At 31.8% G+C, this 27,300-nt stretch overlaps 3 protein-coding genes and 1 long non-coding RNA gene across 4 annotated transcripts; 2 read left to right on the top strand and 2 right to left on the bottom strand.

The window, feature by feature from the left end:
* Positions 1 to 214: 214 nt before the first annotated feature.
* On the top strand, positions 215 to 2,007 carry LOC102611216 (uncharacterized). The gene is made up of 5 exons (XR_371046.4): positions 215 to 795; positions 896 to 970; positions 1,203 to 1,275; positions 1,604 to 1,684; positions 1,775 to 2,007. It is a non-coding gene; the product is annotated as an uncharacterized LOC102611216 (long non-coding RNA).
* Positions 2,008 to 2,367: 360 nt separating this feature from the next.
* LOC102611499 (IQ domain-containing protein IQM3) lies at positions 2,368 to 6,031 on the bottom strand. The gene is made up of 9 exons (XM_006481755.4): positions 5,647 to 6,031; positions 5,419 to 5,533; positions 5,251 to 5,316; positions 5,011 to 5,099; positions 4,182 to 4,269; positions 3,904 to 4,041; positions 3,706 to 3,798; positions 3,210 to 3,311; positions 2,368 to 3,023 (listed from the first exon to the last, which is right to left on the bottom strand). The coding sequence occupies exons 1-9, from the start codon at positions 5,877 to 5,879 to the stop codon at positions 2,508 to 2,510; spliced, it is 1,440 nt and encodes a 479-aa protein (XP_006481818.1). The 5' UTR covers positions 5,880 to 6,031; the 3' UTR covers positions 2,368 to 2,507.
* Positions 6,032 to 16,991: 10,960 nt separating this feature from the next.
* On the top strand, positions 16,992 to 18,561 carry LOC102611784 (60S acidic ribosomal protein P2-4). The gene is made up of 4 exons (XM_006481756.4): positions 16,992 to 17,136; positions 17,232 to 17,330; positions 17,797 to 18,023; positions 18,323 to 18,561. Exons 2-4 carry the CDS (start codon positions 17,243 to 17,245, stop codon positions 18,347 to 18,349), a joined length of 342 nt encoding a protein of 113 aa, XP_006481819.1. The 5' UTR covers positions 16,992 to 17,136; positions 17,232 to 17,242; the 3' UTR covers positions 18,350 to 18,561.
* Positions 18,562 to 19,022: 461 nt separating this feature from the next.
* Positions 19,023 to 22,603, bottom strand: LOC102612075 (monodehydroascorbate reductase, seedling isozyme-like). Its single transcript, XM_006481757.3, has 10 exons — positions 22,402 to 22,603; positions 21,503 to 21,574; positions 21,368 to 21,419; positions 21,129 to 21,209; positions 20,626 to 20,744; positions 20,325 to 20,544; positions 20,076 to 20,194; positions 19,871 to 19,996; positions 19,626 to 19,766; positions 19,023 to 19,493 (listed from the first exon to the last, which is right to left on the bottom strand). Exons 1-10 carry the CDS (start codon positions 22,450 to 22,452, stop codon positions 19,170 to 19,172), a joined length of 1,305 nt encoding a protein of 434 aa, XP_006481820.1. The 5' UTR covers positions 22,453 to 22,603; the 3' UTR covers positions 19,023 to 19,169.
* Between the last annotated feature and the right edge of the window lie 4,697 nt (positions 22,604 to 27,300).

Here is a 27,300-nt window from a genome sequence, read left to right on the forward strand (position 1 = left end):
AGTTATGTTCTTAAGATCTTTATTCTCATAATTACAGTGAAAAAAACGAAGGGAGAAGGAGCCAAGAGGGGGGAGATTTATTAGTTGTTGTGGGCTTGAGTGGGTGGGACGTGGGACCGACTTGCCTTTACATCAATTTTGCATCAGATAAATATGTTTTTTTCGGTTTTTTTTTGTTCACATGTCAACACATCTCTATATAAATTGTAATTGTTCAAGTGACTAATTCTAGTCCTTACAATTTCTTTTTTTTTAGTGATTTTGTTTATAACTATTAGTAAACTAATTTTTTCAATTGTAATTAATTTATTTTTACATAAGTACCATATATATAATTTTGAGCAATGAAATTTGTGAAGAATGAATTTCGGAATCGGATGGGAGATGAATGGATGAATGATAATTTATTATTTGTGTAGAAAAAGATGTATTTAATAGTATTGATAATGAGTCTATTACACAATATTTTCAGAATATGAAATCGCGTAGAGAACAATTGTAAGTGAGTTACCAAAAATTTTATATATTTAAGTTTTAATTTTTATATTTTACTGTTATTTAATTTAGCCCCCGGTAAATTATTTTTCTAAATCCGCCACCGGTTGGAGTGATCAGTGAAACTGATGATGATCATGTGAAACGCAGGGATTATTAGACAGTCAAATTGCACAATTCCAATGTCTGCAAGATGAAAACCATCCTGAATTTGTTAGTGAAGTTATAAGCTTGTTCTGCAAAGATGTTGAACGGATCATGACAGAGTTGAATAGATCTTTGCAATCTCTTACTGTATCTGTATGCTGCTATTACAGTTCATATAAACTTAAATAGCATCTTTCTTTCTTTTTTTCTTTTTCTTTTTTTTATGTTAATAGCAGCCATTTTTTTTTCGCAGGAGTCATCAGGAACTTGATTATAGTAGGACGGATTTTTTCATTAATCAGCTCAGTGGAAGTGGAAGCACCTTTAGGTAATATTTTCTTGGATTTGCTTACGTTTTTTAATTTTTCCTTATTCTTTTTGTAATTGATTATTGAACATGCTGTCTTCATAAAAGAATATAATTAACACGCATTGATTTTCTTTTCTTTTCTTTTCTTTTCTTTTTTTCTTAAATAAAAAAAAAAAAAACCCTCCTGCAGCCATTTCGTCTCGAACGCCCCCTTTGTAATATAGGATGTTAACAGTTGTTTTTCTCCCAGCATTGGTGCACGCAAGTTGAAGCTTGCTTGTGCCGATATTCATCAGGCTTTGGATGACAAAATCAAAGGAAAGGTGAGAAAGTGCAATTTTCATTTTATAATGCATTCCTTGATGTTATAAATTGCAAAGTTTATAGAAATCTTTGAAGTAAAAGGTTTGATGAGAGGTCTCATGAAAATTCCTACTTCTTGTTTTGTTGTTCTCTAATTTTTCATCTGATCAGAATGTTAAAAATCTCAGCTAATTTTGGTTAACTACTGAACAATCTCAGAATGTAATTCTTTAATTTTGAAAGTATTCCAATGGATTCAACTTTCATTTGTTCTCAGTTACACCCCCTAAACATTTGTTTGTTTATTATTTGTTTTCTACTTTAATGGGCTCAATATGCTGTTGACAGGTGCCTGCTGCAAGGGTTAAACGTAATCAACCGTAACGCGAGTATTGTGTTTTACGAAACAGATTTCAGATCCCAGTTCAGGTAATTCCATAACATATACGATTCCTTCTATTTTGTTCTAAGTTAACATTTCACAGAACCTAACATTGGCTTTCATCTTGGTGGGTGCAGTTGAGAAGGGCATGTATGCCAATGGATTTCAATCACCAACCGGACAGGATAGCACAGTTGATACTAAAGATTTCCAAGTAATGGTTAGCAGTTTGATCATTAGTATATTTTTCCGTCGCTGCGGATTTTCATTTTTGATAAATAAGTGTACCGTACTGAAGGCTGTTAAAATAGCTCTTTTAACCCTCAAATAACTGTTTTAACTTTTGAATCAAATCGCATTCTCATTTTTCCTTTCTTCGTTTACTCTGAATATCGGACTTGCGGTTTCTTAATGGATAAATTGTGTTTGATTAAGGCTTAAGTTGGTTTCGTCTGTCACATAATTGCTTAACTTTTGCGTCTTTTCTTTCATGTGCATGGACTACTAACCTTAGAAATTGAGCTAGCTATACAACATGCTGCCTAATTCCACAATCCCGGCTTCCCAATGTGCGTCTTAAGCCCGCAAGTTTTGCTCATCTAAAATTCGCGAGTCAGTCTGGAAACTCAAGATTATCAAATCACAACTCCTAAAAGTCGTGGTGGCAGCCAGATTTCGGATGAATTGGAAAATGTATCATAGGACTAGATTTATCTAAACGGAAAATTAATAGTAGTGAACATAACTAGATGCAAATTTTTCATTACAGATACTAGCATTATTAAAGGCTACAAGTGACATCCCGAGGAGATTAGATAGACACTCCTTAGTGTCCACTGAGCAGGAAAATTAAAACTGATAGATAATGATTCACGGGTCTGAGGTGGCATGACTATTAGTCACATCTGGTATGGGATGAGCTGCAGGTGACGTCGGACTGGTGATCTGCTTGTAATAAACTGGTGTTGGAGGCGTGTGCGGAGTTCTTGGAGATAGGTTAACAAACTCCAATGCCTGTACTCTCAATTCAACGGGATAGTCAGCAACACAGCCGATTCTTGGCCCAGCTCCGGTCGTCCACTTAAGCGAGAGCTGATGTCCTAATTGATATGAATTAACCGCCTTCTTGGAATTGATCCTTTGCAATATGGATTTTTTAGGCACATCAGCCCTCGGGCTCTGAAGACCGCCAGATAGAGTCCTTTCATAGTTACATTTTGTCTCTTGTTTTGCTTCAGATGGTTTTGTGGGAAGATTTTCCTCCTCATCCTTAGGCATTTCAGGATCAGTAGATTCCGAGTTTGCTGACGCTTGCACTCCACTTTCAACTCCAATAGTTTTGCCATCACAGTAACTATCAGAATACTCTTCACCAGCTTTTTCTACCTGAAAGGAGATGCCACATTCAATAATTAATAAACATACTGCAAGCAATGTAAGCAAGAAATGATGAATTTCTTTAATTGTCAAATTTAACTTGATTTTATAGGAAATATGACCACCATGTTAATGAAAAAGTTCTCAGTGGCAATACAAATGTATAGAACAACTAATATGCGATGGAAGAATTACCTCAACTTCATCCATGTTCACTCCATTTTCCTTGAGAAAGGATAAAAAGCTATGAAGCCTGTCCTCTGTTGGCCGATAATGGCCGCTATATGCGGAGATTGTCTGAGGGACATGATAATTAAGGGTCAGATGCCACGCATAATTATAGTATACTACACCTTCAGTTGGGCATAGCCAATAAATTGCAGTTCTGTGTGCGTTAAGGATAACGCCTACTATCTTTTATGATACACTACTGTTGTAATTTCAGTAATTATCCAAGAACTTTGACTATAAATAACAAAGGCAAGTAAAGATCATCAACTATGCATCATAGAAATGATTTGTACATCACTACATATCCTAAAACAAAGATGAGGCTATCTACAAAATCTTGCAAAATTGCAGCCTGCAGGAATTCCCTGAATAAGTGATATTACCAACTTAAATAATAGTTTCTGTAAATTTTGCATCTCCTTGAGCTGCAAAAGACGTTCCTAATCTTATGGAACTATACCTTAAGAACTCCATGCTCTGCCACAAGCCTTCCAGCTGCTATAGTAGCTCCTCCAGCCAAGAAACTCGAATGGTGGAATATTCCTTTCTTTTTCTGAAGGTATAAAAATGTTTATTACATATGTTATTAACATAGAGGCCCACTAACGGGGGAACAAAAGTGACAAAAGTTTGTTTTTAAGTTTGTTTAAACTCTTACCACACCAGCATAGAGTTTCTTTGAGGTGCTCGTAACGAATATATACTTGCCTCCATGCTGTGTATCCAGAAAATCTCCAGTCTTTTTGTGAATAATCCTCCCATCGACAACAACATATTCATAATGTTCCCTCTCTTGCTAATTCAGCAAGCAGGACAAAAAACTATGTGAGGATTGCTATAACAGGACCATTTCATACATTATTTAACATAATGCATTACGACCATATGTAATGTCAATGTAAATACGATCTGAATATGAACTGTGTAAGAACATACAGGCCCTAAATATTCGATGCACTGTTGTCGAAGCTTTGATATTGGACAGTCTTTGAGATCAACATCTTTGCCATCTCCTATATCCAACCTGTGTAATGTAAAAGCAACAAGGTTTTTGCAATGATCACATCATCATGATTTATTCAAAATTTACTCCCTAATTTTATAGAGTAACAACTTATCAGATGGCGACAGATTAACAACATGGGTTGATGAATGATAAACCCACAGATGATGTTTATTTTGAAAGAGTTTGGCAATAGTAGTAGATAAAATAAAATAAAAACTGCACTTGCTTCTTATACAACAACTTCCAGTTTAGAGGCATATTTTAATCTTGCCAGCTCACTGTGGTCAGTCAAAACAATCCATTCAACAGCCTTAAACTATTTTTTACTCATAAATAGTTGGGAGCAAATATTAAATCTTGACTCATACTAGCAAATCTAGACCATAAAGCTTCTAAATCCTCTGCCTACATGAAACTGTGTGATCATTAAACCCGAAAAAAAAAAATTGTCCACCAACATCAGTAAGTTTCACGGGCAATGCCGCCATCAGAGTAGACACACTCCTAAGGACCATTGGAAAATTAAAGACCACACTGTGATATCAGATTTCTGAACTAGACTGCCGCAACAGTAACTTTGACCGTTGACCAAAATTGACAATTAACATAAATTAAGCTGGATCATAGTCACACGGTCAGTGCAATAAAGCTAGGCCATAAAGGCTTTTTACTCGGTCAGCTAGGTAATTCAGAAATTTCCATGGGAATAATAAATTATTGTTATTTCTTTTAGTATAATCACAGGCAAAATTGTCTCACCAGTAGAAAAATGGTTGACCAGCATCAGTTTTACGCCATTCTTCATAATAGTAATGCAAATTGTGCCCATACCGATGCCGCGGATCAATCTGTCCCTCAGGGAAAAAAAAAAAAAAAACCATCAGTAGACTAAAATATAAAAATATTAATTCACACATAACACTACAAATCATAATCCAAAAGTATTCGATAAAATGAAACTAAAAAAAGATAGACGAAAAAGGGTTAGGTAAAAATTACAGCTTCAATCCAATGCTGAAAAGCCAGTTTTTGTGCTTTTGAGTCTTTTGACAGTCCCTTACCCACCTGGAAAAAAAATAATAATTAAAAAAAAATTCAGATCCTATTGACTGACCATCAAAATATACTAACTCCAGTAAACAATCAAATTAACTTCAAGGAAGAAACCTTGGAAGCATTTAAGGTAACCCGATTCCATCTTGAAGCAACACTCTCTGGCTTCGAGAAATTAAAGAACGACACCGTACTGTGGCTCAACCGAGCAAAATCTATCGCTCGCCACCTGTAGAATTTCACCATTTTGTTTCTTTACTTAAAAATTAAAAATAAAAAACAATAAAATTATAAAGAAGATATAAATAGTGGAAAGATTGATCGAGTACTGTGAGCACGAACCAGAGCTCTTCAGCAACAACAGCGGAATCAGCTAACCTACGCCGGGTGCGATAACCCCTGTAGACCTTCTGTAGCTTAACCGCCGCACGTGACTCACTACAAACGTCTCCAGGCGCGTCTATGACCGAATGTTGGGGGTGGTTGTCCGAAGGCGGAATGGCCATGTAAGAAGAGCACGGAGACCTCGACTGGAGATCGAAGTTCGACAAGGCTTGCGTCTCCACAACCTCCATTGTCTCAAAAGGAAAAACAAAACTCTAGGAGTTTGTGAAGTCAAAGGAAATGAATTTATAGAGGTGGAGTGAGAGGGAGGGCTCGCGTTTCAGAATGAGCGGAGCTGGAAAATACGGGAAGTGGGTGTTTTGTTTCTGCCGGGGAAAATTTGTCAATTAATTAATTAATACCTACTTGTCAATTTCGCGGATTTATTTTAGTGGGTTGTTGGTTGACGCACGCCCCTATGCAGCGCGTGAGGATTCTGCGCGCTGGTCAATTGAGAAACTTTGAGAAATTGGAAGGAATTGTGCGTGCATCACGAGTCGCGCTGTTTCACTGAGTTCGCAAAGAATTAATAAAAAAATAAATGGGATAATAACGTCTAAGAGACTGATTTTTAATGATTTTTTCAAATGAGGGCATGGTTTCTCTATTTGTATTGTATAGGACCCTAACCGGCGACCACTAGTGCTCCTAAAAGTGAGGAAGATCATATTCGATTTAGTTCTCCGCAAAAAGAAAAATTTGGTATGATTTGATTTGTGATTGATTTTATTTTTCTTCTTTTTAGTTTTTGTTCAATTTCAACAAAAATTCAAAATTATTTGATTGGATTTTAAAATTTAGAATATAATAAAATTGAAAAAAAAATCAAATGGACCCAAACAATTTAATTTGGTGTAGTTAATTCAATTCGTTAATAAGAAATTTTGTTATTTTATTATGTTAAAAAGAAAAATTTAGGAAAATCAAAAGAACCTTAAAGGAATTAATTGTGTATGCATCATGAATTACGCTTTTTCAGAAGTTCGAAAAGAACAGATAAATGGCATAATAATATCTAAGTAACTGATTTTTAATGTTTTCTCAATTGAGGGCATGGTTGCTCTATTTACATCAGATAGGACCCTACCACATGACCCTTGAGTGAGGAAGATTGGATTCGATATTGTTTTCCAAAAAAAAAATGTAGTGTAAAAAGAAATTTTTGTTTTTATTTTTGATTTTTTTTGAATTTTTGATACAATTTCAATGAAATTTGTGGAGTGTATTCAATAATAGACACCTATTGACATTTCGATCTTCATTCTCCTTTTAGGACCTACCCGAAACAGAATTTACTAATATCTCTTTTTAATCATAAATATCTTAATAGGGCGAACAGTCCGGTGGATATCTTTTCTTTCGAACAAAAGAACTCAAATTAGGATTGGTCAACTGGAATGTGTATTGTCCATTTAATGGATCTTCTAATTGAGAACATCCATAGACATAAGAAGAAGAGAAGAGTATGTTTATTTTCCTTTAGTTATTCATTAGAGTAATTATGTCTATAAGTCAACCTAGAGCAAGTGTTTGGATCCATTATGAAAAAGTCAAGAGGTGCGCTTTGAATCTTTTTTAATCTTATAAAACCATTATTTCAAATTGATTTGATGGAGTTTAAAAATTTTAAAAGGAATAAAATTGAATGAAATAATTCAATTTGGTGTAGTCAACTCAATTCAGTATTAAGAATTTTTTATTTGACATTTGATTCTTATTAAATTGATCAAATTACTTTTACAATATTGAATTTTAACCATCACGGTCTAATTTTAACCATCACTTACGGGACATATTTGAAATAAATGGAGGAACTATATTCTTATTTGAGAAAGTATTAAGCATTTAAAAACCATAGGTTACTATCCAATAAATAAATAAGTGAACGAAGATAAAGATTGAAGATTTTCCACGGCGATATTCATGTAAAGTGGCTACAAATGAATTTAAAATGGATTTGATTACGATAGAACATCACGTTACTTTAAAATATTATAATTTCTTTTTGTATTTTTATATTTTATATTGAATTATATAAATATCAAATCTTTATCTCATTGATTAATTTTCAAACATTTCTCTTAAACTAGTCATTTGTGTTGGAATCTTATAAAAGATACGAGGCAAAAGAAATTCAATTTAGATTTTACTAACCTACGTCCTTATATATATATATAAACAATTAGGTATTATAGTGATTTAAAATTTGATGCTCTGTGACAATAATTATGCCAATAAACATTGTCATCCTCCAACAAAACCTTAATTTTAAAATGTAATGACATAATGCTTCAGTATTTAATTGACATACTAAATTATATTAGTTGGAGTTGCGATAAAGACCACTAACAAATTCTAATCAATCAATTCATAAACATATTAATCAATTATTAAGAAAAAAAAGGAACCTAATGATAAAAATACGACGACAAAGTTAACAACAAAATACCGTTATAAATAAAATTAATAAATAAAAATATTAAACTAAAAATAAGGCACTAATAAAAACATCTTGTATTGAGTTTCTCAAATCTCTTTTTATTTATTGATTCATAAAATGCCTATATTTATAAAGTGACAAAAGGATTGGGGTTGTTAATTGACAGATGTGGAACAAACACTGAATCCACCTCATGTACAATAAATACAAATTTATTAATGTTTTATTTTTTTTTCCATCATTAAAATGATTAACAAGCTCCTAATACAATGGTTCTACCAAAAGTTGAAAAAAAAAATGTAGTTTTTGTTATTTCATGAAAGAAATGGAGGATGAGTGATTTTTTATTTTTCCTCTTTATTCTCAGGAAAAATCAATAAAATAAAGCAACAAGGCAGCAAAGGCGGGGCCAAATTTTGTACACAGGGCAAGCAAATCTGCATGGTGGACAGCTAGCGAGTCAGCATCTGACTGAGCTTACGCGCCAACGTGCGCGTTAAGTCACATCATAACTTATGTATGCATCTCGAGTGCGTCCCTCCCACGCTCAAATGTGCGTGATACAACAGAGAAAGAACAAAAAAATTGTTTATGACATTTAATTATAATTATTTTAGATATTAATTAATCAATCCAGAACTTAAGAATAAAACAAAATCAGATGACGATGAACCCCCGCGCCAGAGGCTTTGTGATCTCGTTAGAATAATCACAACTCGTGCAGGGACTTCTCTTATCAATACCCTTAATATTACCAGCTAATTACTGGAAATGCCATTGAGCGTGGACTAATTTGCGGTGACCGTGCTACGTATATGTCATCGCCTTGGCCACTTAATGAGGAAAACACATAAGCCCACTGTCTGTGCACATACGAACAAATTAAGTTGCTTTTAATAATCGTTGTCACTGCCATATGTAAGATCTAAAATTATAGTAATTTACTAAATTTTCTTTTTGTTTTTGTTCCTTATCTTTAAACTTGATGATTCAGTTTAGGGTACAAGAGTACCACCGGTGAAGAGACAAAACCTGTTTCTTAATCTTCTAATCTTCATTATCATAAAAATGCTAATTATTATTTATTTGCATGAATACTTATTGCAATTCATTTTGATGATTTATCGTGACACGATATAAGGCGGTGGTATCATAATTTTTTATTTAAGAACTAAATTACTTTGATAAATAATATAAAGACACTTTGAATGTTAATTTCCCTTTTTTCATCAAAAATACTTTGAATGGGTCAAACATACGGAGACTGTGTTAAGATTAATGCTCTCAATTCTCAAATGATGGCGGTGGTCGGTGGGAATATTGGCATTGCCCTTAACTTATCGAAAATGTTAGTCTTAGGAGACACCAAATGTCTATTTTGTTTTTAGCACTGACTTGCAGCGTACAACCAACTTGAATTGCGTTGGACTAATTTCAATTCCCGGAATTGTTTGGTCCAATTTGAGAGCATCTTTTCATAGAAAACCAAATACTAAATTTGGAGGACGTAACGTTTGATCAACTTTGAAGCTCGGACAAACTAAACGAGCAGATTCATCAATTGAACACCAACTTTAAATTTAGGGATGCTCCGATTTCGTTGATGTTAAGATGGGTTCCCTAAAAAATTTAAGCTCTAATGGGTGTGTTTATTCATGATTCATGCAGCAAGAAGTGACCAAACACACAAACAGAGTTCCTTTTTAAAGGAAAAGTAATTTTATAACTGTTAAAATTACAATAGTGTTACAAATTTGTCGTTTATATTTTACTTTATATTTTGTGGCGCATCTTTAAAAAAAAATTAACAAAATTTATTATCAATACTCAATTACAACACATATAAGGTAGCAAGTCCCTTTTATTTACGGGCAAGGGCATGTGTTGGGTTGTTGTGCATCAAATCATCGTACTTTTGTCGGTATATTAATTGGTTTTACCAAAACTGCAACCAATGGACACTATTAATTGCCCCAAGAAGCATTTTGAGGTGGTGGCATGCATGTGAACCACATTTTTTGTTTCTCAAATTGGGAAAAATTCAATTTTCTCAACCACTCTTCTACATAGTACAATATATGTAGCATAGCATAAAGGTGGATATACCACAATAATATATATATATATATATGGGTCCGCCTAAGTAAACGTAACTTACGGTTTGGCCGTAAAATTTCATCCAACCCTCCATATTTGATATTATTTATATTATATTTATGAATATTATAAAATTTTCTGATTTAAAAAATTTTGTTTAACCTCTTATATTCAATTTTATTTTATTGAAATCCTAACGTACGAATTCGCCCCTATAATTTTAAATTCTCAAAATAACCTCATTTAATTAAAAATTTTAATTATTATTAATTGAATTATAATTATAACTATTATTTTATTATAATTATAAATATATTTATATTTTTTAAATAGATTATTGTTATTATTAATAACAAGAATAAAAAATATTACAATTAATTAATCTATTAACAATAATTAATAATATTTTTTTATTAAATTGTTAATAATAATAATAATTAACGATAATTATTATTAATAATTAATTTTTGAATAATAATAATAATTAACAATTATCGTTAATAGATTGTGACTGACTCTGAACAAGTTGCCCGATATTTTATATCATACTGTATGCATTCACTTCTGACTGCAAAAGAAATTAAAGCAATAGCTTTCTCGTTAACAAAACAAGAGATTTAACCAAATCAGAAACACACGTTTCTCAAAACTAACAAGGACTTAGACAATTATGGCACTAAGTAGTACTGCAATTAATATCAGTGATGAGGGTATGTTGCTACTTTGCTAGCTAAGCCTAGGTGGGCATTGGCATTCCTAGGACTCTGAACAATTATTGTTAATTTTCAAAAATTAATTAATAATAATAATTATCGTTAATTATTATTATTATTAATTTAATAAAAATTATTATTATTAGATTAATTAATTGCAATACTTTTTATTCTTGTTATTAATAATAATAATAATCTATTTAAAAAATATAAATATATTTATTATTATAATAAAATAATAATTATAATTATAATTCAATTAATAATAATCAAAATTTTTAATTAAATGAGGTTATTTTGAGAATTTAAAATTATAGGGGGCGAATTCGTACTCTAAGATTTCAATAAAATAAAATTGAGTGTAAGGGGTTAAATCAAATTTTTCAAATCAGAAAGTTTTATAATATTCATAAATATAATATAAATAATATCAAATATGGGGGGCTGGATGAAATTTCACAGCCAGGCCATAAGTTACTTTTAACATAACTTAGGCGGACCCATATATATATATATGTGTGTGTGTGTGTGTGTGTGTGTGTGTGTGTGTGTGTGTGTGTGTGTGTGTGTGTGTGTGTGTGTGTGTGTGTGTGTGTGTGTGTGTGTGTGTGTAGGCTTGGCAATTTAGCCCGACCCTATTTTTGGCTCGATTGACCCGACCCTAATTTTTAGGATTTTGGCCCGAATTTTCAAGTTTAGGGTCGGGTTAGGTCTAAGATTTTAAGGCCTGAACAAATTTAGGGTCAGGGGCAGGCTTAATGCCGACCCGACTCTATTTAAAAAAAAAAAACTAACACAAGTTAACACACGCACACAACACATCCTCACAACATCACACATTGTGTGTTTTTAATTTAATTGTATTGTATTTTTATTTGTATCAGACGAGTTTTTATTTTTTTATTTTTTATGTTGTGTTATTGAATTGAATTGTGTATAACTAAAATGGTTGTGGAATTACATTATGTGTTTTTAATTTAATTGCATTGTGTTTTTATTTATATAAGACATGAGTTTTTTGTTTTTTATGTTGGGTTGTTGAATTGAATTGTGTATGAGTAAAATAGTTGTGAAATTACATTGTGTGTTTTTAATTTAATTGCATTATGTGTTTTTCATGTTGGATTTTGGAATTGATTTGTGTGTGGGGTTGAAATAGTTGTGGAATTGGTTGAAATGGTTGTGGAAAGTGGATTGAATTGTGTTTGAAATGGTTGAGTAATTGACGAATTGGTTGAAATGGTGGTGGGAAATGGGAATTAAATTGTGAAGTTAACTATTTCGGGCCCGACCCTAACTAAATAGTGTTCAGGCTTTTTTAGGGTCGGACTTCAAATTTCTTTTGATCGGGTCCGGTAGGGCTTGGCCAAGCCCGAGCCCGACCCGACATTTTGTCATTCCTATGTGTGGCGCGCGTATATATTGCAGATGGCTCAAATTTTTTTTAATACCCCCCAACATGTTCTTCAATCTCATAAATTAAATGTGTGTCGGCATAAAAAAAAAATGAGGACACCCGTAATAGAAAAAAGAATATATATATATATAGTTATTTTTTAATAATAATAATAATAATTCTCTAATAAAAATATTCTCATTTTAACCAAATGAAAATCCTCTCACTAGAGAGAGAATAAGAAAATGGCACTCTCTCTCTCTCTCTCTCTCTCTCTCTCTATATATATATATATATATATATATATTGCAAAAATAAGATGAATACAAAAATATTTGAATTTGAAAAGTGTAGATGTTGAATTATTCTTTTGATCACAATGTAAATATTTTTACATGAAATAAATATGAGTGTATATATATATATATATATATAATGAGAATATCTTTATTTAAACAAAGTGAAAATATCTTCACTAGAGAGAGAATAAGAGAAGCGCACACACACTCTCTCTATATATCTGTACATATGTGTGTATGTGATCACATCTATTTCGGGTGTATTTGGTAGTGAGGTGCTATAACTTTTAAGCTGCAGCTGCTGTGAAGTAAAAGTTATAGTTGTGGAGTAAAAGTTAAGTAAAAAAATTTAATAAACTGTCAAAGCTCATCTACAAGTGTTATCAAACACTTTAATAGCTGGGATTTGACAGCCTAACTACCTCACCACACTCTCAAACGGTCTCTTTGTGTAAAACTATTTACATTGAGATATAAAGAATAATTCAGCGTTTATACTTTCCAAATTCAACATTTTTGTGTTCATATTAATTTTGCATTGAATTCAAACTTTACTTTAGAGAAAAAAAAATTTACGCATAAGAATATATTAATTAACAATTAATATTCCGAAGTTTCCCTATAACTTCCCTTTGGTGGAAAATTTGTTTGACTTAATTTATGCTTTGTCTGGTCGCTTTTGACGGCCATGCATGCATGTCGTCTTTGTCATCATTTTGATTGGAAATAATAATCGTTGGGTCGCTTCCTCTGGACTTGCTAGCGTTTTCAAAGAAACATGTGTTAAGAATATGTTTCATTTTTTAATAAGAGTTTGTAAATTTTAAACTAAGATATGTATTAAACTTTTATTATTTATTATTTATTATTATTTTTTATAATTCCTATCTAAGTAATGTGTAATTTTTTTTAAGACTTAAGTTATTCAAAGAGAAATATGTTTTCTATTAAGAAATAAGTACTACTTGACTAATAAATAATAAATATATATAGAAAAGTTGCCTTCACTTATTAGCCATTCAATTTTTGTCTAGTATGAAAGAAATAATAGATTTTTCGAAAAAATAAATGTCATTAGGGTTTTGGATATAAAGAAAATATTAGAATAATTATAATAACTTTTCACATTGTATATTTTTCTCTCGTTGTCCTTAGCGGTCATGATTTTTTTATTTTTCTCCGATGCATGAATTTTCCACGTAAACTTTTACTTTTATATTGTGTGATTAGTTTCATTCTTTACCTATATTTTATTTATTAATTAATTGTTTGATATTTTTAGGGTTTCCCTTGAAAACCTGCTATCATAAATGTGAGATGAAATTATAAAAAATGAGTGCGCAACAAAGAGTAAATTTATATTCTTAGTTTAGCTCTTACTTGACAACAAAATACTTAAAAATTCTGCTATCATATCCTAATATTGATGATTGCACATGACTTTATTTCGTCGTAATTGCATGTCGAAAAATTTAGAAATTTCCTGTCAATTAAAAATGAATAAAACGGAGGTGTACAAAATGAAAACAAATAATAAATAAAAAAAATCTACCACGTGAATTTATGTCTTTGACATGCTGTCTGTACAATTTGGTCACAATATTGTGCTGGCAACCGTATAGTTCTATTTGTCTGTTCTTCCGAAACCACCACCACTTGGTTTTTTTCTAATCAAGACTCAATTTCCACGAGCCCACATATATTTAATTGGATAGAGATATCAAATAATAATTAACCATGATTTGTGATAATAAATTAAGTTTAACTGAGAAAAATTGGGTTAGAAAGACAAAATCAACTTGCAAGAAATGCGAAAGAACGAGCTATAGAGGCCCGAGTCTCAAGGCTCCATGCATTTAAAAAACAAAAAATTAAAAAAAAAAAAAATTCTTGGGGTTTGATATATAGTGATTATTTATAGTTAAATTTAATTAATATAACTATAGAGATGAGTCTGAACTCTGAAATGTGGATTGTTTGTACTCCTCATATTTTATGAGACAAACGTGATAGAAGCAAGAAATAATTTTTAATGGCAAATAGTACTATCCGAGCTACTACTTGTTTGAACGTCGTTTTGTCTTTTATTTAATATGCAAACCTAACGCTTGTAACACATAATTTAAACTAGTACATTTAAAACATTCATGAATATAAAATCTTGCATCATTTATATTTTTATGTTCTGTTTAGTATTGTGAGTGAAAGTAAGTTATAGCTGCTAAGGAAAATTTGATAGCTATATAATAAAGACCATTACTTGTCGAGTAACAAATATTTCTTACCATTTTCATAGCTATTTTTTTCAATTGATATATTTTAGCAAATAATAAAACGTGCGGTCCGAATCAAGCCACAAGTGTTTACAAAAACACACACAATAATAATAATAATAATAAAAAAAAATAAATAAATAAGTAAACAGACACTTAATACTAACTAAGTATTGAAAATTTTAAAAGACCAAAAATATATCATTACAAATACAAGACAAAAAAGTAACATGAGAAGGGACCATCATAGTTTCTCTCTCTCTCTCTTTTCCCTTCGATGGAGGGACAATCATAATTAATTTGCTAATTATTTGTGCATATACAAGCATTCAGTCTTCAGTCATTCCATAGAGCGTTGAATAATATGATTTTTTGAAATATAACAGTTAGGTCCAGGCCCAATATGTTACATGATTGTACACAACGATTGTCCATGAATTTGTAGCCCAATTATGACCCAAAAATGGCCGGCCTTTGACGCTTTAGAATAAGTGCGGAACTTATTTTCTATTTTTTCATTCAATATTACACATTATACTACTGTTAGGTCGTTTATGGTTGCTTTTGATTTAATTGTTAAAAAGTAAAAGTTAATTTTGGTATTTGATAATTTCTTTTATAAATCACTTTTGACAAAATTATTTCATTCTACAGCATATTTTGAAAAGTAAAAAAAAAAAATAGCTTTTCAAAATCTGATTTTGAGAATTACTTTTGTATTATAAAAATTTAAAATTATTCTTACTAATTAATAAATAAAATTATTAACTTTTAAAAAATTATTATTATTGCTAATTATATTGAAACAACAAAATAAAAAATAAAATTAACAATAGAGGATAATCATTTTAGCTATCAACTATTATTTGTACATAATAAAAAATATTTTCTACACATATTTATAAATATTTAAATAAATTTTATTTAGTATTATGTTTAATTCATATATTTTTATAATAATTTAATAATAAAATTTACTAAATACATATCACTGTTTTTAAAACTCACAACATTTTTAAAAATAAAATTTACTAAATTGATTTTCTTTACAGTTAATTATTTTTACAATATAGTTAATGATAATTATTTTAAAAGTTATAGTATTGCCAAAATGGCATATAATTGAATTTTGAGTTATAATTGTGGTAGGTTTTGCTTCATTTATATAAAATAAATCATTTGGTGAAAATGAAACAAATGTTGTGTAATTATTTTTTATTCCAGGACAATTCTTTACGTAAACACTGTTTGATAAAAAAACAAATGATAAAATTTGAGAACTTATCAAAATATAGATCACCAATGGTTTGCATTTTAATTTTAATTTTATTTATTTTTTGTTCACATACATGAAATTATCCGTAAGAAAAATACAAACTATTTAAAGGAAAAGATGAGTTAGTGACCTATTTATTTGTGAATAAAAATGAATAACAATAGAAATTAAAATTTTTTATCATGATGTGGACCATGTGGTATATGTTAAATGATAGATGATTTTTTTTATTTATAAATTTTAAGTGAATTAAATTTTATAGTGTCGCTAACTTCTAATTAATGTATGAATGTCAAATCATTGTAGAAAATTAAAAAAAGGAAAATTTTAACCTACCCTCAAATAAATTGATATTTTGCACCGCGTTCCCAAAAAATTTGACTTGTTACACCACCCCCCAATTCCGTTATTTTCTCAATTAAGTTTAACGGTGGAGGGATAAAATTGGAAGTTCATTCCTTAAATTAATTTTAATGGGAATTCTCTTTATTGCAATTGAAATAAAAATCTTTAAAAAATTAAAGGAAAAATAATAGTGGTGACAAATGTATATGTAACAAGAAATTTTTTTATTGCAATTGAAATAAAAACCTTAAAAAAATTAAATGAGCTAAAAATTTGTTTTTTTTTTCATATAGAGGGGCATTTTTGTCATTCAATCAAAAGTTGGACGGAACGTTAGAAATAACTGAAACATTAACGGAATTGGGGATGCGGTGCAACACGTCATTTTTTGTGGGTGAGCGGTGTAAAATGTCAATTTATTTGGGGGTTGCTTAAAAATTTCCAAAAAAAAAAATGGCCAAAACGGCGTTAAGTGAGTGCGTATTACAGTTCATGCGCTTTTGCAGACCAACTGAAACCCTAGCTCACTATACGTATATATAAACCCAGACATAATATGTACCTATATTCTCTTGCTCGCGTTTGTGTTGAGGATCCAGAGCCTCCCAGGTACTCTTCTTTCAATATTTTATGTTATTTCTGTTGTAGACTATTGCGTTTTAGGGTTTTGTTCTGTTTATTTATTTTGGTACTTGAATTATTAGAGAAAGAAGAAATGAAGGTGGTGGCAGCATATCTGTTGGCTGTTTTGGGAGGAAATACCAGCCCTTCCGCCGATGATATTAAGGGAATCCTTGGCTCTGGTATTTATTTAATCTTTTATTTTAATCATGTTTTTTTTAAAAAAAAAAAAATAGGGTCTGTTTTCTTATTTCTTCGTGCCCTTTTAACCATGTAAGCTTGGAGGAAAAACATTTAATGTCAACATTTATAATGGAATTGTGGTGTTATTGATATGCTTAGCCAGCACTAAATTGGATCTATTGAACTTGTTTTGTTTAATAATAATAATAATAATCATGACCCTTTTGTTCCAATTTATTATTGTGGAGTTTGAATTGTGTCATTCTGTTCTTTGCTTGTATGCAGCTCTATTTATTTGAAACTTACCATCTTTATCTTTTTGGAGTTTAAAATGAATAGCTCTGCTATAGTATAGGATGAGCATTTGTGTTATTAGTAGAGTATTGAGAATGTGGTATTGTTGTCATTCGTGCGCATCATTTCATTCTTGCACCTGAAGGGCTGAAATATGAATCTGTTGTGCAGTTGGAGCTGATTGTGAGGACAATAGGCTTGAGCTCCTTCTATCAGAAGTTAAAGGCAAAGACATAACTGAGCTTATTGCATCTGGGCGGGAGAAATTGGCCTCAGTGCCTTCTGGTGGTGGAGTTGCAGTTGCTGCTGCTCCATCTGCCGGTGGTGCAGGCGCTGCCCCAGCTGCTGCTGAGGCCAAGAAAGAGGAGAAAGTGGAGGAGAAAGAAGAATCTGATGATGTAAGATTTACTTACTTGATGCCATCTATTTTTTATGAACCAACTTTTTAATTTGCATACCACTTGAGGTCTATTTTCAGCTCAATGTTTATGTGGTTTGACTTACTGATTTCTCAGATACCCTAATTGGAAATTTTTAGCTGGTTTAAACCTATTCATGGGAGTAATAAAGTGATTGGCATTTTTTTTTTTGGTGCAAAGTCTCGTTCTTCATGTGACGAGATCCAGAGTATATATGTTTGTTTGTTCACCCAATATGGAAAATCCTTACCTAATTGGCTTTTATTTTCTTGTTGCAGGATATGGGTTTCAGTCTTTTCGACTAGAGAGCTCTTCAGCGTTTTTTTCACCTCTTTCTCCTCAATTGGGAGCTTCTAACTGGACTTAAAAGTTTTGTTATTTTGGAGTTCTGTAGTTTTTAGTTTATATAATCCTTAGATGAAACTTTTACCGTGTTAAGTTGTGGCTCCATATTGATATGCTGCTTTGTTATGCCTGCTCAGAGATTTATATATCTGGCGACCATCATTTTCTATTATTTCATCATACAAATGACTCCATGGATGTTTCTGTCAGAAGTATAGATCCATTCCATGTTCTGCTTGAATGGAAACATATGCAATTGACTTTCCGTTTGTTATGTGTCAACTTTGTTGGCCCATGCTATGCTCTATGATTGCGGCTGGACAGCCAAAACGCTCACATCTGTTGCCGGTCATAATTGACTTATTGATCAGAATTCATATTGAAGGATCATTAATTTTCTATTTGCCAGGAGTTATTGTCTCTTCTTTGAAAAATGAGGAAGGTCTAACACGACTATGTTCGAAATAACCCTACCCTAATCCATGACAGATTAGCTTTTGTGCAGCTGGGATGAGCAAATATCTGAAAAAGCCGCGTGCTATCAGCATTTGAAAAGTCATGCCTAAGCATAAGTTTATGATTATCCTCATAATGTTCCAAGTTTATATTTATTCAATCAAATTAAAGTGAAAATCGCTGGAAACCAAATTATAGCATTTATTTAACCAAATCCCAAACGTAGACTTACAAAACCAACAAGTTTAAAAGCAAATAAGATATATTTTTCAAAACAGTTGCTCTGAAATCACAATATTATTATCCCCTCTAAATAAAGCATTCTCAGATCTTGCTAGCAAAGGAAAGACCCTCATTTTTCAGCACATCCAAGCTTTCAACTGAAGGTTGGACCCTAGCAACTTTGGCAATGGCTTTGTTTTCTTCTGGAGTTCCACTCTCAAGAAAAACCCCAACAACTTTTCCATCTTTGATCCAGTATGTTCCAAACTTATGGGTTGCTGATGCCGGATCGTTGTCCCCAAACAGCACGGTGTCACCGACATTGTCTCCATAGAACTGCCATGACAGATCAAAGGCACGAGAATAGAAGTATGGGAGATAGTCGTATCCAGTAACTGTTTTACCTCCCTCAGTTGCCATGATGGTCTGAAAAAACAAGAATTTATCACTCACATACCAACCTACTCATTCAAGGAGGACGCAGTAATAAACTCTGGCCTTGAAAATGTCAACACTACATATTACTCAATAGAAATCATGAAGAATGACGTACTATACCTTCACAGCCTGCTCAGCTGATTTGCGGGCATGGTCAACATGCTCAACTCTTCTCATTTCCCGGTACAATTTCATAGGGAAAGTTGCCACATCCCCCACAGCGTACACATCATCAGCACTTGTCCTGAAAAAATCATCAGTCTGCGAATAATACATCCAGTCATAAGCAAGTGATGTAAGAAGTGAGCCAGGAAAAAAAAATCAAAAATTGTAAACACTCTATGGATATTTGAAGTCACAGTAACCTTTATGCCTCCTTTATTCTCTGCAAACTGCCCTTTAAATAATGATATAAGAGGTCTTCCTCCTACACCAACAACAACAATGTCAGCTTCCAGAGTCCTGCCGTCCTTCAGCTTCACTTCTTTGACCTGAATGATGAAAAGAACATACAAAATTAGTTCAATACAATCAAAACAGCCTTGGTTATGCAGATGTTTGACCATTTACCTCTCCATCGGCATTTGTGGTAAATCCAACAGCAACTGTTCCCTTAATAATTTTGATTCCTTTATTGGCATAATAACCCTCATAGAAAGCAGCAATATCCGCAGTGAAAAGACGAGGCACTGCAGTTAACAAGGTTTATATCAGGAAACCAAGAACCTACTGAAGATATCAAACAATTTGCAAGTTATATGTCCAAATTTAAACAGGTATATGGAAAACAAAGTCTTTGAACTAAAGTTCTTCACTTACTGCACCATGGTTCAGGATAAACCATGCTAACATCAATATTATTTATTTTTAAAGCTGCACTAAGCTCAAGACCAATGTATCCTCCTCCAACAACCACCGCCTTCCCATTCTTCTTTGCTTTTATTGCTTCAACCAGCTTATCAGCATCATCAATTTCTCTTAAGTAGAAGATATTTTTGGCATCAGCACCTTCAACACCAAAATCAGTCAACCGTAAAACCTGAAACAATGGCAATGTTCTTAGAAAAAAGCAACACAGGCAATGCTTTGATCTGATAGATGTCAGAGATGTAATGCTTACTGTAGAACCAGTTGCAATTACTAAAATCTGGTACTTAAAGATAAGCCCAGTTGCACTAAGGAGAGTCTTGGAAGCAATATCTGCTTTGACTATTTCCGTGCTGAGGATCAATTCAATTCCTGCAAGCATAAATCCATAAGAAGCATGGATACTAAAATGAGAATGGTTATCATTTCAATTTTCTGATTGTTAATTACATATTAATGCTTTTGACAGCCAAAAATTTAAATAAGCATGTGGTCTTCGTTGTTTAAACTGTTAAGATCTCCAATATACAAGAGTCTTGGGCTCTGGTCAACTCACCACAAGGCTGGAGGAGATTTTGGTTAAAGTTTGAGAGGGTAAAAGAAATAAAATGAAAATTATTAGAATAGCAAAAGTACTCAACATAAAAACTGTAAGTCTTGTTCAGTGTGCATGTAAATTACAATTTCAGAAACTCCCTCCCGTCTAATGTATAAAATGGGTTGAACAATTTATATGGAGAGAAAAGCATGCAATACCTTTCTCTTTGTACCACTCAGGAAGCAGTCTCTCTCCACCACTTCCAACACAGACATGGAAACCGGGAAGTCTAGCAGTTCCTGGTAAGAAAAAAGGGGTTTCTTTCAAGATCACTAATCATAGCATGTAAACCAAGTTGAATCTCAAGAGTAAATGTTGTTTTCCAGTCATAACCGGCAGCCAGTGCAGCAATCACAAATAAAACAACAAAATTACACAAAAAAGTACCATGACCTACCCTCAGGGAAAAGATATGCCTTGCTAAGTGCTGGACGCTCATACGGAGCAACCTATGAATTCAAGAAAGCACGAATTAGGGTACAAAGCAGGAATAACCGAAAAGTTATGCAGATGATAGTAGTAGAAAGTATACTGCTTCTTTGGAGATAATTGCCAGCTCGCCTGGCTTAACACCCTGCTTAGCAAACTCCCTAGCTGCATATCCCTATAAAGTAAAGGAGAAAATCTTCGGGTAAGGAGAAGAATATAATTATATCTAAAAACTGAAATCATAAGAAGCATCTTTCTAAATAAATAGATTGCTGCCTTGCTATTGATATTATTTTATAATAGACCTATGCAAAACAAAACAAAATACTCCAACTGCTGAAAAATTCATGCTTACATTAATAATCATTACTTATAATGTTGAAGTTTTTGACAAAAGGAGTTTCACACAATAAACAGAATCAATTTTATCTTACATGAGACACAGAATCAATTTGATGCCAATTAAAAGAGTTAATATAAAAAAATTCTGCATTCATCAATTGAGGTGATATATAAACAAAACACACTTTTCACGAAATCTTTTTTTCTTTTTCTTTTTTTTTTGGGGAAAAACAAAATTGAAAGACAAGGAAAAGAATCCGACATTTCTTGACAAAACTGAACCGAGCTGAGCAATTATCCATTACTTCATCTAGCTTGCTATGAAATTATTATAACGAGTAAACGTTTCAAACTTTTACGGCTTTTGCCATTTCATCTTCTTAAGAGTTTCACCGTATCAACATTCAAAACGCGGCCAATACCAAAAGTAGTCAACCACTGTAATCATGCTAGTAATTGACGCATAATAAATTTAACAACAAAAATAACAATTATAAAAATAGATCTGCATAAAACCTGAATCAGACACTTATTTCAAGTTAACTTCGATGATAAAAATTAATTAAAAAAAGAATCAAATTCATATAGAGGAACAGAATAAAAAAATGTTAATGACAGAATTAAAGGAAAAAAAAAAGACATAATCGATGAATAACTCACAGCAGAGACACCGCCACCGAGGATCACGTACTTGAAGCTCTTCTCCGCCATTGATCGATCGAAAAAAAGTTAAATGCTCAACGACTTCTGTTTCTATTTATAGTGAGAAATTAGGACGATGAGGAGTGAGCTGCGTGATTGGACCGATACTTATAGGCGACTTGGCTCCTTAGTGGCTGACCTTTGGGTGTAATGGTGCCATTTGGGAGAGAGTGGATGTTTACACACGTGGCGGTCTTATAGCCGTCCATCGCTGCTGACTGTGCAGCGGCCACGACAACAGTAACGGATGATTTTTCGTTTTTTTTTTCTTTTTTTTACTATTTACTTGCCTATTTCCACGACAGATATTGTTATTTTCCAGATCCAACTCCGAGATTTTATTAAAAACTATGAGATGAGATAGTATGATGCGCTGGCTTTATTATGATGTAACGACGGCTTGGTCAAGCCTTGTTAGTTTTTCATTGGAACCACTGAAAGCAATCAAAGCATGCTTCTTTTAATCTTTTTCTGTATTTTTTAAACAATATGAAAATGGTCGTATGAAAAGAATAACAAATATATTAAACTATTTTAAAGAAAAAAACTTTAATTTTGAATATTGTGTGGAAGAGTAATCTTTAGAATAACAAATTTGATAGTGCAGCTTAATTTTAGTTTAATATATTTTCATATTTATATGTACAAAAAAATAGCACAACTTAATGTGGAGATCTTATCTCTTGATTTGTCAATTGTCCTTAATTTTCTCCAATAAAAAAGAAAAAAAAAAGTAATTAAAGGCGTTCAGGACTTAAATCTATTATGTTATCCATTTTACCAAATATATGATTAAAACGAATAATGTCTCAAAATAGGTCCGCATTCAACGTTACATTTTTTGTGCTCACGTTGTAATTATTTAACTCCACAAGAGTGTGAACGGGATCTTGTACTTTTGAGTTTGACCATCACTTCTAGTTCTGTACATTGGGTACGCGCCAAGAGTCAAAAGAGAAAAATTATTAGAAATTGAATCATATATATTTTAGTTCTTTCAAAGGTTTTAACTTTAAGCTTTTTTTTTTAATTAGGGATGGCAAAAAAATCTCAAATTTCATCTATTTAGGATGATATTAGTCCGCATTTTTAGGACCAAATTTAAAAAAACGGACGTGATTTGGAACTAAAAAAAACATATCAATTTACTGTATGGGACGAGATTGAGATCGAAGTCAAGATCCCGTGAGATGCCATTTGTCCCATTTAATTTTTGGAAGAAATACTATATTAATAAAATTAAAAGTAAGTAAAATTAAACTAATGGTTAATGAATAATGATTCAAATAGTATTATAAAAATATACTCTAGCCCAAGTAACAAACATAATCCCATTTGTTGTATTATTTTTAGTTTAATTAAATAAATCTAAAACAAAAATATTAATCTGGAAACCTAAAAGTATTTTGACTTAAAACTGAAAGAGAACCACTTGTTGCTCATCCCCAATTTTTGTTCGCCTTCAGCCACCTCATCTAGTATTTCGGTAAGTTTGCATTTGACTTCTCTTTCTTTATTTTTGAATATATTTGTATTGGATTTTTTATTATTTTCTCAAATAGTTTATATTTGATTCATAAATTAAGTTGATTGTTTATTGCTTGGTTTACGAAAAGATGATTGTTTATTGCTTGCTTTTATGGAAAGATAATTGTTTATTGTTTGCTTAATGAGTTCTTTTATACTTATTATTTGTTTTGTTTATAAAAGTTATTATTTCATTATTTGTCTCATTTGATTGTTAACATATTTATTGGGAACGTGAGGTTTTTTTATTTATACAAGATTTCGTTAATTTGTTCCTTTTTTTTTTTTTTCAAGATGAAGGATTTAAAACTTCTATCAAAATTCTAACATTTGTAGAGGAAGAAGAAGTTGATGTAAGGATGGAAGAGATTCTAGAGGTAAGTAATAATGTTTTTAAACGTTATTAAATGCATATTATGTAATTACCAATGTATAATATTATTTGTTTTTCTAATTTATTCTTTACATAGTCTAATTTTTATAGGTTGATCCAGAAGTATGAACTTGGAGTAGAAGAATGAAGACAAAAATCTTGGATGCTTTTGTTTTTGTTTCTCTTTTTTTTTTTTTAAGAAGTTGGATGCTTTTGTTGATTATTATATGTTGGTTTATTTTTGGATGCTTTACAATTAGTTAATTTACTTTTGGATGTTATTTTTGGTTTAATTGCACATCTTATATTCTTATGATTGTAATGTCTATTAAGATGTTAACAATTTTATGGAATTATTGGATTAAATATTTTTTTAATATTTAATGAAATTTATAGTATTTATTAAATGAGACATTCGGGACATTCAAGCCATTTGGTTCAGAATGAAATTTTAAGCGGTTCAAAATTAGTTCAACTTTTTCTCTTATTTAACTATTCGAGACATGATTCGATCCATATTAAAATCTCGTTTTACCATTCGGGACGGAACTGGAATTGTCAAATCCCGCGGACTGTTGCCATCTCTATGTGTAATACTGACAAGGAATACTAATTTAAACTTTTGCCAATTGGTATCGCAAATGTGATGCGGCATTTGATTGTTTGGACGACGTGGGGTTGTGTTTCTGTCGGTCAGCACTTCGCAGCTGACGCGTGATCCGAAGACTAGGGGAACGCACACACTACGCCTAGACTCGTGATCTGGTCTGGGTCAAGGGTTTTGGGCTCATTTCAAATTTGACATGTTAAAGTCCAGCCCAATTTCAAGATCAGGTTCATCAAGATGGGAAATTGTCGTTCAAATTTTAGTTTAAGGGTCTGTTTTGTATTCTGATCATTACTATTTGGAACACTAATTACTATAGTTTGGAAGCAAAATTAATTTTATTTCATACCTAAATGATAAAAAAGCTTTAATAACTATACTATTTCTATCCAATTTATTGTCTAAAAAAACATTATTTACCACATACTATTTATATTTATTGCATAACTATAATATTTTTTCTACAATGATCACATTTTTTAAGTTACAGCATCTCAATAATAAATAGGCCTAAATTTGTTATTAAATTTTAAGATAATTTTTTATTCTTTGAGTCCAACATTACAAATTGATAATTTAGTGAGTGCCAACCTAGAGCGATGCAAATTCGCACTCTTCAGAAACTAAGTTTTAATTTGCATATTAGCTTTCTCATTAATGGAAAGTACACACTTCATCTAAATATAATTGGGGTGTGTGTAGGTCAGTTATGATCAGAATATAATAATGATAAAGAATTATCAATGATAGAAACATTATTTAAGATGAAATTTGGGGTAAAAATGTTTAGAAAATCTGTCATTACTCAAGTGTAATAATTTTTTTAAGGATCCAAAAGGCCTCCATGGCGAATGGGCCTGAGCAAACAGGGAAATTGGGCCTAACAAAATATATTGGGCTAAGCCTTTAGCTCCAATCAACGATGGCTGCTTGGTTGTTTATGTTTTTTAATTTTTTAAGAAAAAAAATTTATTGCTGCATTCATTCCCTTTAATGCTCTTTCTTCATTTGCTACTTTTCAATAGGACTCACCTATGTTGCAACATAGGAGGACCCCTTTTCAATATTCATACCGTATAGAAAAAAATTTAAAAAATATTGTACGAACCCGTTCCTTTCAAGACTTTTTCGACTTCATTTATATGCCAAATGATCATAGTCCAATTCGTATAATTTTCGTATAGAACATTATTAATTAGTTTTTTTTTTTTGGATATGTATTAATTCGTTCAATTGAGTTTGCCTATTTATGATATTTTGAGTTGATAGTGGGATTCGTTCTCGCAATGCCGAAAATGTAACAATGAGTCAAATCAATGATATTATTAGATTTTATTGTTAATAATTGTAACGTGCCGCAACGCGAATCCCTCATTATTTAACGTCATTCATCCTTATTTCATTTAGTATTTGAAAGACTCTCTCTATTGATTAGACGTGTAAACTGAGTCAATTTCTCATTCATGAAATGTCTCCTAATTATGGTGCAATAATCTGGCATCTCCACATCAACTTAAAACTCGCAACCCACTCTAATAGTAAGTTTGTTGGCCTCTCCTAGTCCTAATGAGTAATGCACTAGCGGCTGCCCATCACAGATATTAATATTTATCTCGAGTTTTTAATATCATTTTTTTTAATTTTCTTCATATTAAAAATTAAAAAAAAAATGTTATGATTTTCAACTGCTAAATGCAGCAAAATATTTAGGGCTGCACAAGGGAAAGTGGAAGACCTAATGAAATAATATCTGATCATGTTAAAGATGAATCTTTGAGCTTATAGTAACCATGGTGTAGAGGATCACAGAATGAATTAATCTTTGAGTTTATATATATAACTTTTGATGTATGATTTTTTTCCTTTTTTTTTTAAAGATAATTTAATTGTGTCAACATATTAGAAAGTATGAATTAGAATACGTAGAAGCTAGATGGAATCCTTAACCCTTCTAAATTAAAGATTTCAAGCCTTCAACTTTAATATATTTAAGAAATATGTGATTTGAGAGCCGGCGCTAATATAATTTGATAATTAGAATTTGGTGATCTTCATTTGATAATTGATTGTAACACGTTCCTCACCAACCTTTCCTCAAGGGCTCACACACAGCATCACATGCAGCTGCAGATGGCCTAAAATCTAAATGGACGCGCACAGCAAAATTAAATTAAGGAGGGGGGGGGGGGGGGGGGGGCGCGACGACTGGCTAAAAGAAGAGCGAAAGGACATAGCTTGACAATATTTTGGGCGAATTGAAAAGAGCTCAAAATCGGTGGTACTTTATTTTATGGGATTTTTTGCTTTTTCAAATTTTATGAAATATATACTGCCTTAGCTTGAGGGCCAA

This window comes from Citrus sinensis, chromosome 6, assembly GCF_022201045.2.
Source record: "Citrus sinensis cultivar Valencia sweet orange chromosome 6, DVS_A1.0, whole genome shotgun sequence".
Taxonomy (NCBI): Eukaryota; Viridiplantae; Streptophyta; class Magnoliopsida; order Sapindales; family Rutaceae; genus Citrus; species Citrus sinensis.

Coding starts and splice junctions, on each gene's coding strand:
- LOC102611499 (XM_006481755.4), bottom strand. CDS start 5,879: ATGGAGGTTGTGGAGACGCAAGCCTTGTCGAACTTCGATCTCCAGTCG. Junction 5,100..5,250: donor TTCAGCATTGGATTGAAGCT/GTAATTTTTACC, acceptor CCTGAGGGACAG/ATTGATCCGCGGCATCGGTA. Junction 3,024..3,209: donor TGAACATGGATGAAGTTGAG/GTAATTCTTCCA, acceptor ATCTCCTTTCAG/GTAGAAAAAGCTGGTGAAGA.
- LOC102611784 (XM_006481756.4), top strand. CDS start 17,243: ATGAAGGTGGTGGCAGCATATCTGTTGGCTGTTTTGGGAGGAAATACC. Junction 17,331..17,796: donor TAAGGGAATCCTTGGCTCTG/GTATTTATTTAA, acceptor TCTGTTGTGCAG/TTGGAGCTGATTGTGAGGAC. Junction 18,024..18,322: donor AGAAAGAAGAATCTGATGAT/GTAAGATTTACT, acceptor TTCTTGTTGCAG/GATATGGGTTTCAGTCTTTT.
- LOC102612075 (XM_006481757.3), bottom strand. CDS start 22,452: ATGGCGGAGAAGAGCTTCAAGTACGTGATCCTCGGTGGCGGTGTCTCT. Junction 19,997..20,075: donor CCACAAATGCCGATGGAGAG/GTAAATGGTCAA, acceptor TTCATCATTCAG/GTCAAAGAAGTGAAGCTGAA. Junction 19,767..19,870: donor AGAATAAAGGAGGCATAAAG/GTTACTGTGACT, acceptor TATTATTCGCAG/ACTGATGATTTTTTCAGGAC.